This window comes from Trichoplusia ni, chromosome 6 (assembly GCF_003590095.1).
Source record: "Trichoplusia ni isolate ovarian cell line Hi5 chromosome 6, tn1, whole genome shotgun sequence".
Lineage (NCBI taxonomy): Eukaryota > Metazoa > Arthropoda > Insecta > Lepidoptera > Noctuidae > Trichoplusia > Trichoplusia ni.
The window spans coordinates 13,920,010-13,939,008 of record NC_039483.1 but is presented as its reverse complement, the minus strand read 5'-3'; the positions used below and the strand labels follow the sequence as shown (position 1 = coordinate 13,939,008).

General features: G+C 35.6%; 2 protein-coding genes across 2 annotated transcripts in view; one reads left to right on the top strand and one right to left on the bottom strand.

Annotated features, from left to right (window-relative positions):
• The window catches only part of LOC113495173 (odorant receptor 19a-like), a 106,382-nt gene extending 92,794 nt beyond the window's left edge, over positions 1-13,588 (bottom strand). The window contains exon 1 of the mRNA XM_026873781.1: positions 13,580-13,588. Within this exon, the coding sequence (XP_026729582.1) occupies positions 13,580-13,588 (9 nt within the window). The remainder of the gene's footprint in view (positions 1-13,579) is intronic.
• LOC113495029 overlaps positions 1-18,999 on the top strand; it is a 349,076-nt gene that overhangs the window by 24,383 nt on the left and 305,694 nt on the right. The window lies entirely within an intron of this gene.

The following is an 18,999-nucleotide window of genomic DNA, read 5'->3' as shown; positions in this document are numbered from 1 at the left end:
AAATGGTGTAACTTTGATCGACCGTAACTCCTAAACCATTAATTCAATTGGCATGTAATTTCGAACTTAAGCTTGTTCTAATGCCTACTATTATTCCCCGAAAAGCTAAACTCCTAGCTTTGTCCACGTCGAAGATACAGGGGGGGCGAAACAGCCGCGAATCGCTTCGAGAAAAGATGGTACGGCCGTGCCCGTTTTGCTCGAGACTTGGCAGGGGCACTGCCGTGCCCTCAGATAATGTTAGATCATCTTTTAATTTGTTTTAGATATCCAAGGTCTGTACCTCAGTAGTTATTTTTATTTCATCATTTCATCATTGAGACCTGAGTAGAGAAGGATTTGCTAACATAAAAACCACTTACTCACTTCTGGGTTTCTTACCGAGAACGAAACTAAGTTATGTCACTCATTATTACTTGAAACACGTTTCAATTGAATTACTAGAATAACCCTACACAACACATATCCATATAAATGGTCCCAAACAAGCTAATACAGAATGTGAGTGTGATGTCTTTTAGGTCCCTTTTGGGTCCCCGTGGTTCCCGTTCTGTAAATAAAAACCCTTGAGATGGCAATCAAAGAGAATGACCCTGACGCCGGCCACCGACTACTAAATGTCCTTCTATTATTTCTCTTACCTTTATTCAGTACGGTTAGCAACAAAAATTGATTAACACAATCCGAATTACTTGATGGTAAGTAAAAATAAAAATTCAATTAAAAATATTTAACTTCGGACATGATTCAAAATTACGATTCATACGCACGATGCACCAGTCATTTTACATACTAAGCTACCGAGGGTCATTGACCATGGGTTCAAATCTTTCCATTACATCGTGTCATTCCTTACGATGGAGTATTTAGTTATTTGTGCTTTTTTATATATTTAGGTTTTAAGCCCATTTTCTTACTTAATACAGAACAGTTCTGATGATTTGCTATGTAAGACAACTTCTGTTTCTGACCGTACATTTCTCTTACAGTTGTGAGGTGCGACGAATGGGATTTGAGTGTGATTTTTTGCTCGAATCTCGTTTCTTTTTTGTTTTTGTTTCGAGATATTTGGGAACACATGTTTGTTGTGTATTGAGATTTGGGGGATCTTCATGTTTTGTCTTATTAGGTGTGTGAATGTGAGGATTCGTTTTAGTATTGTTATGTATAAATTACAAGTAAACTATTACTTAGGAGTTATGCTAACAATAAATTTGTGCTTTAATTGGTAAGGATATCAAATCTATTCATGTAATTGCAAAAATAACGTCCTTCGTTCCGTTCCTTCTAAAAGTCGATTATTATCGACGAGAAATCAACAAAACTGCTTAGATCTTCACTATAGCCGTTCAACTTGCATTAGTGATAATATAACTAGCTACTAAGTCTTCTTTCTTAAGATTCTACGGTTATTAGTTTTATACTTAGTAAAATATACAATGTTTTGGTATTATTAAGCTTGTGCTATATCAGGAACGAGGTGATGGGCTGGCGACCAGTCAGTCACAATGATTTATTCGCTTTTAACTCACTATTGTTCGGGAACTGCGGTTTGGCACTCACACCGATTTTCTTCGGTGACTCACGTAATTTTTAATGCTCTATAAAACAATTACCATTTTGCCATTACTCTGTCACATATAATGTGATTAACGTTATCGTTATTTAGTTGGTTACAGATGTGAAAAGTTTTTAATCATCAACTAGTTAGGTGCCTTGTAAGTTGTGCCTATGCCGTCGAAATTACGAAAGTCAATCTTATTAATTTAAGAATAGAATTTAAATTAGAATTAGCACTTACGCAAATTCAAAGACGCTCTCCCCTGTACTACGTAACAACATTTTGAAATACAATACCGTTCTGCAAACGCTGGACGAAGTCCTTTAAATTTCCGATATTTCGTGCTAAATCTGTTACATGGGACTCCACAAGTTATGAAGTTGTCGCCGTAGCCGAACATGGGTGTAAATATATTACAACCATGGCTATAACATATGGCCGGCGGAGGGGCGCGGGATATTCCACCCTTTCGGTGAACACACGCTTTATAATTAAATACTATATAAAGAACAACTTTATTAAAGAAACCAAGTGTGCTATTCTGATAAGTTTTGACAGGTGTCAGTTTTCGTTTACGGAACACAATTCTTTTATTTTTGTTCGAACTCCCAAACGGATTGAAAGATTGAGTTTAAATGAAAACAAGTGACGTATGTTTCACATGTCTTAGGGCTTGTTTCACCACCGCCCCATAAGTCCCGTTAAATTATTTGACAGATTTTCTCATACAAAGAATGTAATATTTTTCAATTTATCTGCCAGATAGCGGCTAATCAGTTATTGTTACACAGGCGCTTTAAGTCATAGTAAGAGAATTCAACGTTCATTTCTTCGACTGAACGATCCCATTACTATGGCGGCTATAAGAAATTATGGCCAGAGGCTAGACAGCAATGTCCTGTCTGTTAATGGTCTTAAAATTCAATTAACAAACCTGAAGTTGGCTGAAATAGGTTAAGCGTTGGATTTAAGCAATTTTACATTTTAATGCTTGCTGGCAAACAATTCTTAAACGATAGATTATGTTAGAGTCATTGGATGAGATCATAATGTCAACAGTTTTTGTAAAACATTTTAGTCCATAAAAGAATTGAATTGAACAGAAAAACTTTTTTAATGCAAAAGTGGGATGTATTTTATCCGTTGACTGAAAACGGCTCTATAAGTATTTAGTTGCCACATCAATAGATTTAGTACTACGACACTTACGCAAAGTATTATAAATTCATGTAAGTTTAAAGTACATACCTGTACTCTCGAACTGTTTTATCTAGTATCATGATGTATGACAAGAATTTCCAGACTATCGTGAATGTATCTAATGCTGCGGGAATCTGTACTCAGGGTTGTCACCTATCACATTTTCGAGGCAAACTAATATGTCTGACAGAATTTTGCTACACGACCTATTACGAGTACGTTCACGTAAAGAAATAAAGACAGCAAACGAAATACGAATTGGTTATATGTGTAATGATGCGATTCTTTTATGTTTTTTGAAGATACTCCAGTGTATAAGTGGAAAACACTAGAAGTGAAATGGGAAGTAAAGTGGCATCCTTATCTGTCGGAGATGTGTGCCCCAGGGGTGTGCGGCAGGGCAACGCCGCCATATGATCGATTCTATCATCAACTTAGTTAACTCCATATCTACAGACTTTTATTTACTCCTCGTCTAGTATAGCTAAAGTATTTTGATCGTTGAAAGAGATCCCAAGTGAACGGGTTCCGAGTTCTTGACTACTTTTACTTATCTTTAGTTTGCTTAAGAGTGAACTTGTTTAATAGCCAGTATCTTTCAGCTAGCTCCTTTCCTTTTTTTTTGTTCTCTTTCCATTTCATATATTTTTCTACGATATGTTCTTCTAATTAGTTTAACATCAAGAGCTTCCCCATTTGCTCTTAAAAACAATGTCTATACACCATTTGGAAGAGAAACATATTGACTATCAGTAGGACATCACATAGGCTTTATAAAAAAAATCCACTCGCTCAATATTATTTCCTTACGATTAACCGTCCGTTTGAACATTGGTTACCTTTCACATTCAGTATTAGACGTTCCCTGCTTCAATGCCCCAGTCATTCACGGCGCCCATCGATCCATGGGCAAGGCCGTTCGTGTTTACTAACAAACACGACATTTTTAAGACTTTTTACATTTTTTTGACAGTCTACTTTTACTTGAGGTAAAGTTCTTTAATGGAGGACTGTCAATTACTATTGAGTTCATAATGGAGACAAATATTCGGCTCCTTTTTTCATAATCTTGCTTTGGTGTATCTTTGTGTTTTTTGCATCGTAGTAACAGTAAAAAATGTTTGGCTTATTATTTTTCTTACATAGTGCTTTCCCACTTGCAAAGGGTGCCCAATAAAATCTACAGATAAATTCGAATTCCGTAACTCCAAATCGATTCCACTTACTTTGAACGATTTAATTTTAGTTCAAGATTGGAGTCTCAACCCTTGATCCCAAGCTATTTGTGGTCATTAAAGGTCGATGTCAAGTTGTACGGTAGGTAGGTCGTAAGACTGGAGTCTGGCAAGGATCCATGAGTGAGATCCGAGCCAGAGCGTCAGCCTGCGCGAACGTGTTACTGCTACAGATTGATATTACGTACATTGCTTTACATACTTATTGTCTTGTCTCGTGCTAAACGATTTTGTTCTATTATGGAAGAATCTTGTTTGACTTCGTTCGAGAGCTGAATAAATGATTCGGATTGGTTTATGTTGGAATAATAAAAACTTTTTACTGTCTGTTGGTTAAATGTTAGATCAAACGTGATCTGATGACGATAGTCCATTTCGGATAAGTAATTTTGCCCTTGTTTTAATTAGCTTCTTGGTTCAATAGATAAACGAATAAGTGGTTAAAAGACTAATATGTGGAATTAAATAGATATTTAGACCACAATCTAAATTGTGTACATACTCATTATATTTTAACAGCATACAACAGCGATAACAATGATTGGATTCAGGGGAGCAGAAACCATAAAATTGAAATCAATTTTGCTGTAATGGTTATAGGTACATAAAATACGTATTGCTGGTCACCGAAAGAATTCCTTTATCTTTATTATGTCTTGTGGAAATTTTACTACTATTCCATTTTACATGTGTACGTCAAAGGATAAACGTGTCTTTAATCTAGAACTAAGATCCATAAAACTGAACTAACTTTAGGTCTTCTTGAAAGATTAGAGTAGATTTAAATATTATGATGAATTTTGTTTAAGGGTTTTCAGTTAGTACAGGATATATCTGACAAAAATATTGAAGGGTGACATTTTATGTGTCTTTTGATCAATTTTGGATAGGTGTTGCGATAATTTTATTTAATAAGTAAAGTATTAAGTGTTGGAAAACAGAAAACACTTGGCTAAAAATGTTCCACATGTAGTTTCATTGACTTGATAAAAATAATTCGTTGGCGCACTCTCAACAAATACACGTATAGGCTACATTTCCCTGCCAAGTTCAAAAAGGCCCGAAAAGCGTATTAGATACTGATACAAGTTTAACAAATAAAGTTACTTAACTTCTTCGCGATCAATTTACGATTTCTTATGACGGTGTATGATTTCAATACACCGAACATATTTATCGTCTGCCATGCCATATGATCGCGATTTGGGATTTGTAAAAATGTTGTCAGTCGTTTGAAACTCAACTCAATTTATTTTACAATAAAGGCGAAAATTGTTTGAAAGGTGTTGGAAAATTCTTGCTTATTTCTACGACTTCAGTTCACTTTGATATTCACCCTTACGCTGAAGGCGAAAGGTGCTTTATCTTTTATCAGGGTATAATATATTCAGTTCACAAAATGAATTGCGAGTGTTAGTAACTCGGAGTGAGCCTGCGAACATATTCGTGGGGATCTGTTGCGTCGTTCGTTCCCTTTATTGGTTACATGCTTGTGCGACAATGATTCCTATCCCTTATTGTATTTAGGTCCTATTTCACTTGAATGTTGTAAGGATTTTCTTGGACGCGTTTTCCGATCGTTTTATATGTTATTTATTTGTTGATGGCGGTAATATCTTGTAGGGATATTAACTTACATCTATGTTTAACATCTGGATAATTATCTTAATCTTGGCTGGTTCTGGGAATTATTACGCTTTGATTCATTCTGTTTATGTATGTAGTTAATACGGAATAAACGTTTATTTAGTTAACTACAATTAGTAGTTCTCTGATCTTCAGGAACATAGAAGCTGTTCCTACATTTTCCATTTTTGGCAAAACGGCTACTTGTATATCCGAATGTGAATGAAAACTTTTAAATCCAGTAGCGAGCTCGGAAAGGGAAGCAACAGATCAGTAGCTGACTTAATAAATAAATAAAAGGAATTATGAACTTTTTAATGGTTTACTTGATCTACAAATAAACTAACTTTGTTCCTGACTTGCCAAGTTCCCTCGCTTCCTATGTTCCCGATTTCGTTTTGCGTGGTATTTTTTCATTCCATTATGTCTTTTAAAGTTTCCGAACGGAGACAACTAACCTACATAAGGTTGGTTTTCATTCCTGTCCTTTTCTACAGTTTACTCACCGATTCTTTTGTTAGAGTTCATCGTCATTATTTTTTCTTTGTTTCATTTCTTCATTATTTCCGGCGGACACAAAAAATTATACTCAAGAGTTTTAAGCATTAACCCGTTTGTTTGTTGATGCTGTAGTTGCACTTTGACCTAGATCAAGATCGAATAAAATGTTTTTCTTGATTTTGAGTATACGAACGCCATTGATCAAGTCTTCTTTATAGTAGATGGAAGTTAAAAGTCAAGTCATGTTCACATTCAAATTAAGGTGGTTCCATGATGGAACCACCTTAATTTGAATGCAGAACAAGATACAAGATTCAATATTTGAAGTCGTGTTTCTGGCATGTGAAACAGTTTCTAAGGACTGAGCTAAAATTTAAACCATAGTATCGTTGTTTAAATTTTCTTAACCGTAAAATATCCGAGCCCTTTTTAATAGGCACTTACTCTACGCGCCTTGAAGAACACTTAAGTCTTGATCTCGGGCCATTCTTAACCATATTTTTCCAGCAAAATTTTTCACTATTTATTTCTTATTTTTTAAATCGTTAATGCCTTCAGGTGCTAAGTGAAGTTCACTTTAAAGTATATTAAATACTTTTATAGGTCATCTCAATGTACGGTTTACGTGTTTAGATTTAAGGTTCATTTCACCTTGCCCAGTTGGTTGGAATGTTGGTTGCAATGCGAGATAGAGGCGGGTACCTCACCACGGTCGGTGTCGTGCAATTAACGTTTTTCAGGACGAGCGCCCCGGGGTATTGTGACGTCACTGCTCTCCACGTGGATAAGATGGCTAAAACCCCTGGTACTCAAAAGGCATCTTTAAGTGTCGGGATTTTTACCCGGATGACAACCTACTTGGTTGAATTTCATTATTCCTACATTCGTTATTTTACGGGGTTGCCGACCTGGTAAAAAGCTGCTGGTATTATATTTAGAATGTTATTATAAATTATGACGGTTATGTATACGGTGTAGATTTAAAGAGCTAACTACTTATGTAGATACGCTAAAATAAGTGCGATATGGTATTGCAATTACGTCGAGATTCGCTTGCATGGCTAAAGCATTTTTATTTGTCTGGCACTCGAATGATTTATTTAACTTTTTGTTACTGCAAATATAATGATATCATGAGGTTGCAAATCGTAGCGCAACGTACCTAGGTACCTCATGGTACGTAAGGTACACAATCTCAGAACTGCTTTTGCAAGTGTCGCGGTAGACAAATGAGCAATTTGCCGTCTCATCACAGTCGTAATGTTGCAAAATGGCAGCGGAGGCCTCTTACGACATAACTCGTGCCTTTCAAACCACACAAGAAATCTTGACGAACGTAAAAGTTAAAAGAAATTTCAAATTGCCGTAGAAACTATCTAACGAGCCTCTGATATTCGAACGCAATTTGTATGAAGAATGATTCCTAAAATAGGGTAATATCTCTTATTTTGTTCCGCCTGTGGTTTCCTTGCGGCCCGGTTATAACTGACTGCTACAGCAACCTGGAAATTAATCGTCGTCTGGAGGATTGCGGATCCCTGTTTCCCTGCTCTTCGATACCTTTCTAGTAAAATATGGTTGGGATGGGACCAAAACTACTGAATATTTCTTTCGTAATATTAATTTATTAAAGACACTTAGGCGTTTGGGAGGCTTCTGAATTAAGTAGTTTCGTTTTGACGTGTGGTGCGGCGCGTGTGGAAAATTTAATTATTGTGTTCTGGGTACTGGATCTATCGTTGTTATTCAAGAGGCGTATGTCTGGCAGCCGGTGACGTAAGGCCCGAGTATTTATTGGTACAGTCCGATGACCTCCCGACAAATTGACGAACAAAGTTAATGCATTAACAAATTAAATCCTCAATGCCATATAAAGATGTATTTCCTTTTACTTTGTTCGAAAATCAGTGAATTCATTGTTGTTTATCTGTCAGAACGGAGTCGTAATGTAGCCTTGATTGGCTGGCCTCTGTGTCACGAGCAACTTTTTACACGCGATGGTAGTACGTACTAATGCACCTATTATTATTTTGTAATACAGAATAAAACAAGTTAGATTTTCGTTAATGCTGACATCATTTCGTGTCGCAAGACAAACACACCCAACGACTTTATTATTTGTTTCTCAGCATGATAAATGCCTTAAGCCCGAGTTATGACCTCTTGTCAGGTTTCATAAGGGACCAGTATTGTTTCCCTGAATCAGGATTTGAGGGCGGCAGAGGAAATCCCCGCTAGAATCATGCAGATGTCAGCCATTTGTTATTCAAATTCGTACAGACATCTCGTCTCAAACGCACCCTGACATCGCGATGAATATGTAAAAACGGTTATGGAAAACTTTTGAGTAACACTAAACATTGCTTTGTACGAGAGGTTTCGTTAGCATGTGTGACTCATTGCCTAAAGGAACAGCTCATTGAGGACAAACATTTCTTTACCTACCTACGTCACATGACGACTTCTGACAGCGATTGTATCTCCACATAAATGCAGCTGAGTAGGTCTTCTATTTTCCATATCAGATGTGACGACCTACTGTGCCAGAATTTATCTAGAAACATCCATTCTTCTTCTGCTTTTATCGAGTGCTATGACAACTGTAATTACAGTTGTTCACAGCTCTCGTCTAAATGCTTAATGCTTGTACGAACAATTTACTTTTAATTAAAGCAAAGCAGATCTTTCCCAGTTCATTGTTGTCGCTAGCAGGGCACTGCTGTGATCTCATTTTATTTGTTCGCTCGACCCTACCGATGGACGGGAGTGAATTGACAAAGATTCCGCTACGCTTTTTAAATGTAAATAAAATTTATTTTCTTCAGTGAACACCCTCATCTGGACCGTAGCTTATATACCTATGTATTATTAGCTTCAGTTCCTTTAAAATTTCCTCGCTGTCACGCGTTGCAAGTTTTCGTCTTTGTCGGATGCCTTAAGCCTTCCTTCCGACATTGTAATAGAAAAGTTGTCACGATGCGATTTTTCTCGGATCGTCCTATACGTTTTATGAAATTCGGCACTTCCAAATTTATTATTCGGAACTATCTGTTTCGCTCGTTCCATTGATTTTCGATTACGGGGAGTGAACGACGATTATTTAATAACATAACAGATCCTAAATAAATAGTTTGTATATTTTTTTAGTTTGTAGGCAACTGAACGTCGATGTTAATGGAAAACAATCGTGTTTTATTGTACTCGTAAGGTTTGATGGGCATATAAAAGTGCTCACCTTAAGGGAAGGGTCCGTGCCTTCACGATAATGTTCGGATTCCGTACTTAGATAACCTTTTAGGTTAGTCGCAAAAAATCAACTCTCCTTTATTCATTCGATATTGCTGCGATCTTCTTCACAACGGGCATTATTTCGATTTATTGCTTTACGCTATTGAAATATGACTACAAGACGAAACCGAGCCAAAAGTGTACGAGATAGCTGTAAACCACAAAATACGAGATTTTATACTACGTCCTATACAATTACTCAATTAGTTCTTTCTGTAACATTTCTTACTGCACTAATACTAGACTAATTACTTAAGGAACATGTCTAATTAGTCTTAATTCATGAGAGTTTAGTAGTTGCACCTAACACCAAGTTAATAATTGTATTATCAGCCTACATGCTTAATCGTAACTTACGTATGCTAGTATTTAACTATAATTTCTTACTGTAATTCCAAGTCTAGTGCGTTCTTTAGAAAGTTATCCTTTTATATGTTGCTTAAAGTCTTGAGACATGAATCTACTAAAATTCTTACGATAAGTAACCATATCTTGGACTTATAAAATCCAAGTGTCCAAGCTTCCCGATTGAAGAGGTAACAAAAAGAAAAGTTTATCCATATTTATTATTCCGTACTTCGTGACCGAAGTTAGAGAAAGTTTACGGGTCAAGGACCCTGAAGTCCACAAAACATTCCAATAAACTTGGATCGCTTGTCTGCGATGTTCTGGGGTGTACTTCACACCGCATATTCGGAGTAGAAAAGTTAAATATTCACTGCTTATGCTCACTTTTTTCTACCGTCGTCAAAATAATGAAATGTGTTCCGTTTCTTGGATGTTTGATACATAGTGTCAAGCAATTTGGTAAGCAACCTCAATGGCTTAGATGGTAATTTCGTTGATACCGGAGGCGTGGGTTTGATCCTGTCGGAGATTTGTTTGTGTTCAATTTCAGGTTCTTGAAAATCGTTCTATTCATTGAAGGTTATACAGGTAGTCGGTTTTAAATCTAAATATCTGAAAATAATGCAGAAAATAATTTTAGTAAAAGTAAAAAAAGAGCATTGTTATACCTACTGCATTTATCTCTGTCGTAAATTTGTAACCTTAGGACTTACAATTTCAATTTTCGTAAGTAAAAAAACAAACATAATCAGCCAAAAGAAAATGTATTCAGGAAGTCAATTGATAACAACTGCAAAAAAAAACATTATTAATCAAGTTACTGGCACACTATTACCATTGACGTAACATATGTTAATTTGTTATGTACTTAACAACGAGTAAAGTTCAAGAAATTAGCATGTATTTATATTTTACTATATACTGACTGGTGTAAATGGCAATTGACTATTTGTAGTCGACAGAATGGATGTGCAGTTTTATTTTAGCCAACGGTAGCCATTGTTTGACAGTTTTACGTTCGAGTTAAGTGTCATGCCGTCTATATTACTTTAACAACTTTACTGTCCCGCCAATAGGCGGTTAAAGATAACTATGTTCACATATGACTCATGGTTAGGCGATTGGAAGGTGAAAAGAAGCTTTTATAGACACAAGATGGTCTGAAAGATAAATCGTTACACTGGTTTCAGTGTAGAGGAGTTATAACAATGTTCTGAGATTTTTGGAACTTTCTCGAAGAAGAAGTTTTGAGGAAGTATTGCGTAATAATAAATCTTCTTATATTTTATGACTAGCTGTCAATCTATTCGTAATACTTATATCACTGTACTGAGAGACTTCTTGTTCTTTGATATCACCGGCGAACCTGTGAAGCTCACAATATATCCTAGACAAGTCTACCGATTTCAATCAAGTGACGTTTCTAGCAAAGGCACACACCTGAACGACCGACACTTACCTCTCCCTCTCACCTATACGTCTGTCTCATGCTAAGGTTAATGTGCGTACGTGATTATATTTTTAATAATATGTCTTCTGGGAATTGATAAACGACAATGCGGCTTAAGCGTTATAAGTTTTGCAGTTTGCATCATGACCTGTTATTTACAAGTCTTTGCAGCCGCTGCAATATAGAAAAAGATCAATGGACTGCGAGTTTTAAACTTATTGCGAAATCACTATAACCAATTGACTTGTCTGCTATTATTTCCATCAATATTTTAAGCGGACTGACCTCTCATACTCTTTCTAAGATTGATTCTTGACACTTGAATATATAGTTTTGTAAATCTTGCAACACTTGATAAAGTGCTTTAAGTTGAAGTAATATTCGAACGCACACGTCATTAAAACATTCGCTTAATTTAAAGGCTTTTTATTTTAACTACCTTGAACTGTCAGTAAGAGGACATCTTTAAAATAAACAGCACGTTTAGTAATTAATATTCAGTTTTTTTGTTTAGTATTTGGAGGCCGTACACACGACTTTTGTCGCAATGCCCTTGCTTTTGTGAATAGAAAATGGTCATGACCACAGCGTATTTTCTAGCCGTCAATATTTTCATGTGTGAGTCGGTAACGTGTTTTTTTATTAAAATACTAGTCGCATCGCTTACATATGCATGACGAATACTGTGTGAAAAGTTAAAAAAGAAGATTAAATAAAAATGGGTTAGCCAGTAGTCAGTTCATCTGATCATCTGAAAGTTCCTTTAAATTGCAATCTTGATTATTTCGTACCCAAATTCAAAAGGGTACACCGAAATGGCAGTATAATTTATTTTATAAGACAGCCCAAACTGTTACCAATGTAATTTGTTATTCCGGGATACACTCGATAGATGCAGATTAAAAAACACGCTACGGTTCACTAACTTTTTAAATAAATCTCAGGACACCAGACAAGGGTCCGACCAATTCGTTGTTCCCCGAATGTTTGCTTCCTCTGCCACGTTTCATTATTTCCCTGAATTAACATCAGTCAAAAGTTTTTTATGTATGTACTTATAAATTAAGTGTTTATTTTTGATCTAAGGTAATATGGCTATTAAAAAGACCTGCTGGGCTACCATTACGGCTTAAAGGAATATTGCGTGTGTGGGAAAGCGATGCCGCTCTACGTTTTGTATTGCGCTGTCACGCTTCCTCAACCATGCTTTAAGATTACATTATTTATTTCATCATCATCATCATCTCAGCCTATCGCCGTCCACTGCTGAACGTAGGCCTCCCCCAAAGAATTTATTTATTGATTATTTATCTCATAATATATATAAATCTCGTGTCACAATGTTTGTCCTCAATGGACTCCTAAACCACTTAACCGATTATAATAAAATTCGCACACCATGTGCAGTTCGATCCAACTTGAGAGATAGGATAGTTTAAATCTCAAGTTATAGTCGCAATTTCTTCTAACCACGCGGACGAAGTCGCGGGCGACAGCTAGTATTATATGTATAATTATTACTTTAAGGCGTCACGGTAGACCGCCTAAAGTATAGTTTGAGTTTGTACTTGAACTATACTTTAGGCGGTCTACGACCTTTAGAAGGTCATACAAACTTTCAAGATGAAATAAGTCTCTTAACTCAAATATTTTAATCCAAGCGTCTACTGCTATAGAGAAAAAGATTGGCCAGGTACACTGTACTTCGGCACACAGACGCGTCCTTGGACAGGTAAAGTCTCATGGAAAACTTACGTTGCCTTTTGAACGATGAACAAACTTATTAAAACCTTTTTTGTTTCATTCTTCATTGATAAGTTCCTATCATAACTGGTAGTAATCAAACGTTTACCTACGTTTCTAGGAACGCTTCAAAGCGACCTTTGTACAAATCATCAAAATGAAAAGGCTTTTTTTATCTATAAAAAGACTGACTACCTTTTATATCGGATAATTAACTTCTAAAATCCTTAAAAGCCTTAGTAAAACTCAATTCACAATATTTCTTGCGTTTACTTTAAATAAGCAAAATATCAGTGGCTAATGATAAGGGGAACCATCAAGTATAATCGACCTTACATCAATAAAAATCAAACGAAATCGACCTTATTAAATTGACATACAGGTTATGGAAACGAATTGAAGTTGAACCAAATATTTGTCGCTTTGAAAGTACACTCTACACTAATCAAAAGTTTGTGAGCACGACAGAGTACACAGCTCTTGGATACAATTTAATACCAAAATTCAACTAAAACCTTTTTGGAATACAATATCGAAGACATTTAAAGAAAACTTGCGGTTTTCATGAATTTCGATGCTGAGTCTACAAGTACTTGTTAAAAGCAATAACCAGAGTCCTAGACATACCTGTTCCATGTTAAACGCCCATTTACATTGAAGCATTGTATGGAGGTTGTCTAAATATTATCTAGGCTTTTGAAGCTCGGTGTTTGGCTAGGCTAGAGGCTGACACGACGTCATTACGCCTCGGAAATAGGCACTTTTCCCCTCGTTAGTAACTCGGCGCTGTCCCACTCCTACGCTATCAAACTACATTCATACTAAACTATCTTATATGCTCTTAAATTAATGACACCTTTTTATGTTTGTGTTTTGTTTTTTCCTATTTTCGTACCCCTGTGAGTGTAGTAAGAATATAAAACAAAACTAAAGAAAAAAAATACTATTTGAAAAATAAAATCTTTTTTGATTAAAATTAAATTAAGGAAGGCAAACACTTTGTTGTGGTACATGTTTGTGGGTTTTGCAAAACAACTTTTTAAAATATTTTCTTCGTTATTGCTCTAGGTATTAAATTCTGATGACACCACAGTGTGAAGAAAATGCAAACATGCGTTTATCAAATTTTATATGCAATATATGTTTTGAAATTGCATGGATAAAGGACGACCCAAACTCAAACTTTGGATGAAATCTTCCATACGTACTTAATACACCTATTTTTAATTGCGAAATCTCAGTTTTGTATAACCACGACATTCATAATTCATCTTTACTTGTTCAATAATGCCCTAATGATTCACTTATACTATTTTAAACTTTAACTGGAACCTTTGGAGCTCTTTTTACGACGGCACCTGTTCGTACTTATAAGACTTTTCTTATGAAATTCTTTTCTTCTTAATTAATGTTCGGTAGAGCACAAAGCTACGATTGTGTATTTTTTGTATAGTCTATACTATACGTTTGCAGGAGTTTTAATTTCTGTAGTATTAATTATAAGGGTGCCGGCGATTATGAAGCTTAATTGGTACCTTTGTTCTGATCCAGAGGGCGGAAAGGGATTTAAGTCTAAAATACCACATTGAATCTTGTTTAACCGGTTTATAAATCGACGTGGCTGCACGTAAGCGTATGTTATTTTAAATTATAGTTCCGTATTCGATTAGCATGTATGTGGGCTTATTTATAAGCAAAATACAATACACGTTTAATATGAAATTGGATATTTATTTACGAGTGAATTTGTTCTACATAAATTGTTAAAATTACTGAGCTTGTTCCGAGTAATTTATGTGCGACAAATCGAAATTAGTTAGCGTGTTAAACACACTATTTACTCGGTTGATAGAATCGGATTATTCATAAATTGTAATTATCATAACTCGGTTTTGCTCCAAGATTCGCTCACGCGACCTTCAATTTGTTTTACAATCGCCCCTGACTGCTTACCATGCTGTTATTGTCCACGTGCTGTTTTGTTTTGCTTTACATAAGACTAAAAATAACCCAAAATAAACTTCCATATTGTTTAAATACCATAGTACCGAAATAGCTAAAGCAATATGAAAATTTATTTTGTTGGAGCACTGAAACTAAAACATCTATTATAATAGTAGAGTTTAGCAATCAAAACAAATCTTCGACGCGTAAAGAAATCCAGTAAAGTCGACATTCCGACGCTATTTAACTCTGGGTCTCATCCCAAAACCGGTCAAGCCGAAATTCAAGATGGCCGGCTTGGCGGGAATACCTACAATATTTACATTGACATTTGCGTTCGGGCGCGTTCTGTTCATGACGCGCGTGACCTTCACCTCGATCGCAGGTGAACGCGCTTGGAACGCACCGGTAATATCTCGGGCGCGTCGACGCGTTTCGTTGATGCTCCGCTGATGGCCCACTGACGGTACTATTAAAATATATCGTTAATTTAATAGGTTTGCAGCTTTGATTAATTACTAGCATTTGTCATACTTAGACTCTAAGCGCAGCTGACTAATTTGCGAGTTGGTGTTTTGCTTTATGACGTAGCAAATGCAGGACTGAAATCTTTCAACTTTGATGACTTACTCACTGGGTTATTGTCCATATTCTGTAAATGATTTAATTGTGTTTAAGTATAATGTTTACTTCAATGATCTTATGCCAGCTTAGAGCCTATTTACATTCGTTTGGGCTTAATTCTTGCATGTTTATTCCACGCCGTTGATTTTACGTTACGATCTAGATAAGGACTTCTCATTGTTCTAGTCACTTGTCATTAAAGTAATTACAGATTTATCGCATTTTTTCAAGGCTCTCTTATTCATCACAACTATAATAAAATTATAATATATTTTCAAAAATAAATTACGATAAAGAACATAGCTTTTTTTGAGCCACAGACAGTACCACGGCTAGACAAAGACCTGCCAAATAACTTTGTCAGACTTCTTATCTCACGTTGAATTAACTACATATTGTTTTAAAAAGAAAAACCTTCATGCTCTTTTAAATCTCCTTTCCAGTTCTAACGTCACAAAACGATTCACGACATTAACGTGTCAAGAAAAAAAAAACGTTACATTTTACAGTAGCCGCCAATGCTTCTGATGTTTGTAGATTAGGTGTGAAGCAAGTGAGTCGGCTGGTGACAGACGTCACTCAGCCGTGGTACACTGACGACTGGCGACGCGACTTCCACTAAATTCGAACCAACTTAGAGGCTCACACGGCTAAGGCGAAAAATATCGTATAAGTTGGTATACATTGCTGGCGATGACAGATCATTTTTGATAATAAAACTGTGCGACTCCGCAATGTATGTCACTTGCGCGATATTTCTCGCATCGTTTATATCAGCTTTATTTTAAGAATCGCCGATGTTTTGTAATTACTCATTGATTGACTGCCTTGCCTCGAAATAGATGAAAATGTTGGATTTAGATGGATGCTTACAGGAATAGATCATTGGGGCTGTTTTGATATGTGTTACTGGAATGCCGGATTGTTCAAACCTATAAATGTAACAAATGTATAAACATAATAGTATATTTAGATACTAAGATTAGATATTGAAACCCCCTTTGGTTAAACAATACCGATGCCAGTTTACAATGTCTACAGTAGATAATAGCAATACCTCCTATAAATAAAATGACTAATAAGTATGTCCTTAAAAGGGTACTTAATTATTTCAACCCTTCGTATTCATTTCATAATACTGCCGAAGTCGAAATAACAGGGAAGAATGAGTGTGAAATGATAAAAAAAAAACGACAACCGTCAATAATTATAGCAAAATAAAAACAAAAAGCAAACGCCAATTCTCGATGACAATCCTGTCTACACATCCTAAAGACTTAGTTGAAAGATTAAATACTTTTTTATTTATTCTCTTAAACCTGTCTTTCATTTGGTCGCTCTTCACACTTATGTATTTTGTATTGTTTTTTTACTGTCCCATTAATTAGTGGACGTAATTGCACTACATAGACTCCTTAGTACAAATGTTTCGGTTATTATGAACGGAACGAGTAACTGTCTTAGTGAAAAATAGCCCTGTCAGTTCTAGTCTCATTTAACTAATAATGTTTTGTGCCTTTTCCTGCCCTTAGTGAAACTGTTTGTAGAGATAGGAGTTAGTTACTGGTCATAGGTCACTTAATGGATGCGTAATGTTTTCCTTATTGAGAGTTAAGTGGTTGTAAATAAACGAGCTTTTGTTCGCGGATTCGGTCGGGTGGCCTGTCGGTTTTGAAGCAAAAAGTATCATACTTCACTTCAGGTTTCAGATCGTGTTTCGGTATAAAGCTGAATATCCAAGACTTGGTCTTTAGAGTTTGATAAGGATGAGGTGGACAGACGATATAAAAAGATCAGGTATATTATGAATTCAAAGGGCAAGAGACAGACTCTTAACAGGCCTATGGCCAGCGCGAGCCAAAGACCTGTCAAAAGTGGTGAAAGTGATTCTGAAATGTAATTTATTTTTTTATCTTAATTCGCAGCTCGTCTCTGAAAGCGCATTAGACAGACGGAAAGTACAAGTAACTTTCGCATCAATAATATAATATAAAATGTAAGGAGGATCTCATATGTCGGCATTTCAAGGTAGACCGCTGTAATTCTTGTCGTGTTAGATAATTATACAAATAAATTGTTCTGAGGCTACATCATACATCTGTTCCTTTAATGGCGCTGAATTTAATTGATTTTATAAATAACCTGTCAGGTACCCGTGATTTGTTGTGTAATTAAATCTCAAGTACCACTTGCCTATATTACCGTATTTATCCAGGAACGATGATGTCACTTATAATATGAAGTTGTCCTTAAACATCACTTTTTTTGATCTGTTAGATTGTGAGAAAAAAATATCAAAAATTATATTTTTTTACGTAACTTAATAATGTAGGTTCAGTAAAAAGGTATGGTCAACATCACAATAAAAAATATATATATATGTTCTAGAAACATAAGTTTTTATTTAAAAATAAGAATACTGGCCGGCAACGAAATTCTTAAAACATAAAAAAGGATATTATTTAGCCCAGTCAACAACAGAACTTCAGCAATCAAATGGTAGATAGAGTATTAAAAAAAAACGATCATCCTCCAAGAAGGTGCGAGTTCTGTATTTAAATTTTAAAATACTCGTGGGGTGACGTAAGGTCAAGGGCAATAATAAAACTTCGTAGTTACGCAATATTTTTAACTTGTTACAACCAACTTTTAATTATAATCATTTCTCAATGTTTTAAGAGCTTTTGTTTCACTTTTAAAGTAATTTCGGTACTACTTGAACGAAACTTTGATACGGATCTTTACCTAGATTAATTTGGAAGACTATTTAAGTTAAGGTATCATTAATTATTCCACTTTTGAAGTAATTCTGAAAACTTTGGAACTATTAGGCTGTGCTGTTTTTAAATTAGGTCGTATATCAAATTGTTTTTAGTCCTTATTTATTTTTTGTAGAATTGAAATCAGAACAAAAAAGATTAGGAGCTTGATGAGGCAAGTGATCATGAGATGAGATCACGATTTTACTTCTTTTCTGAATCACTTATTTCTAAACATTGTTCAGTCTTTGTACCCTCGTAATAACGAAGAGAAACCATTCGATCTTGATGAGTTCCATATTATTTCATTCTAACCTAACTAGATAATTAATCAGTAACTATGTAGCCCTGCGTTATGTGCATCCATGGGGCCATATATCAAGTTAGTCAACAAATAATAATTGCAATCTTGTTTCCGCTCCTGTGTGGCCGTATTCCAATATGCTGGATGATTGACACAGCGCGCCATGTTCGTTGGAATTGAGAGATACCTGGGGCTCGATTCCGCCGTATTATGATTTATTAGTCAAATCGCATTGCCTACTGTCGACCCTACACAACGCACAGAATGGATCGGTTAACGAGATTAAACGGGCTACTCGCTAAATTGGGAATATAACTGGAGAAACTCATGTTATTTTTCTATACAAATAAACGAACATCTGATAAGTTTCTTGTTATGTATCTAACTATAAGTTAGGATTCAATTGCGTCAAGATA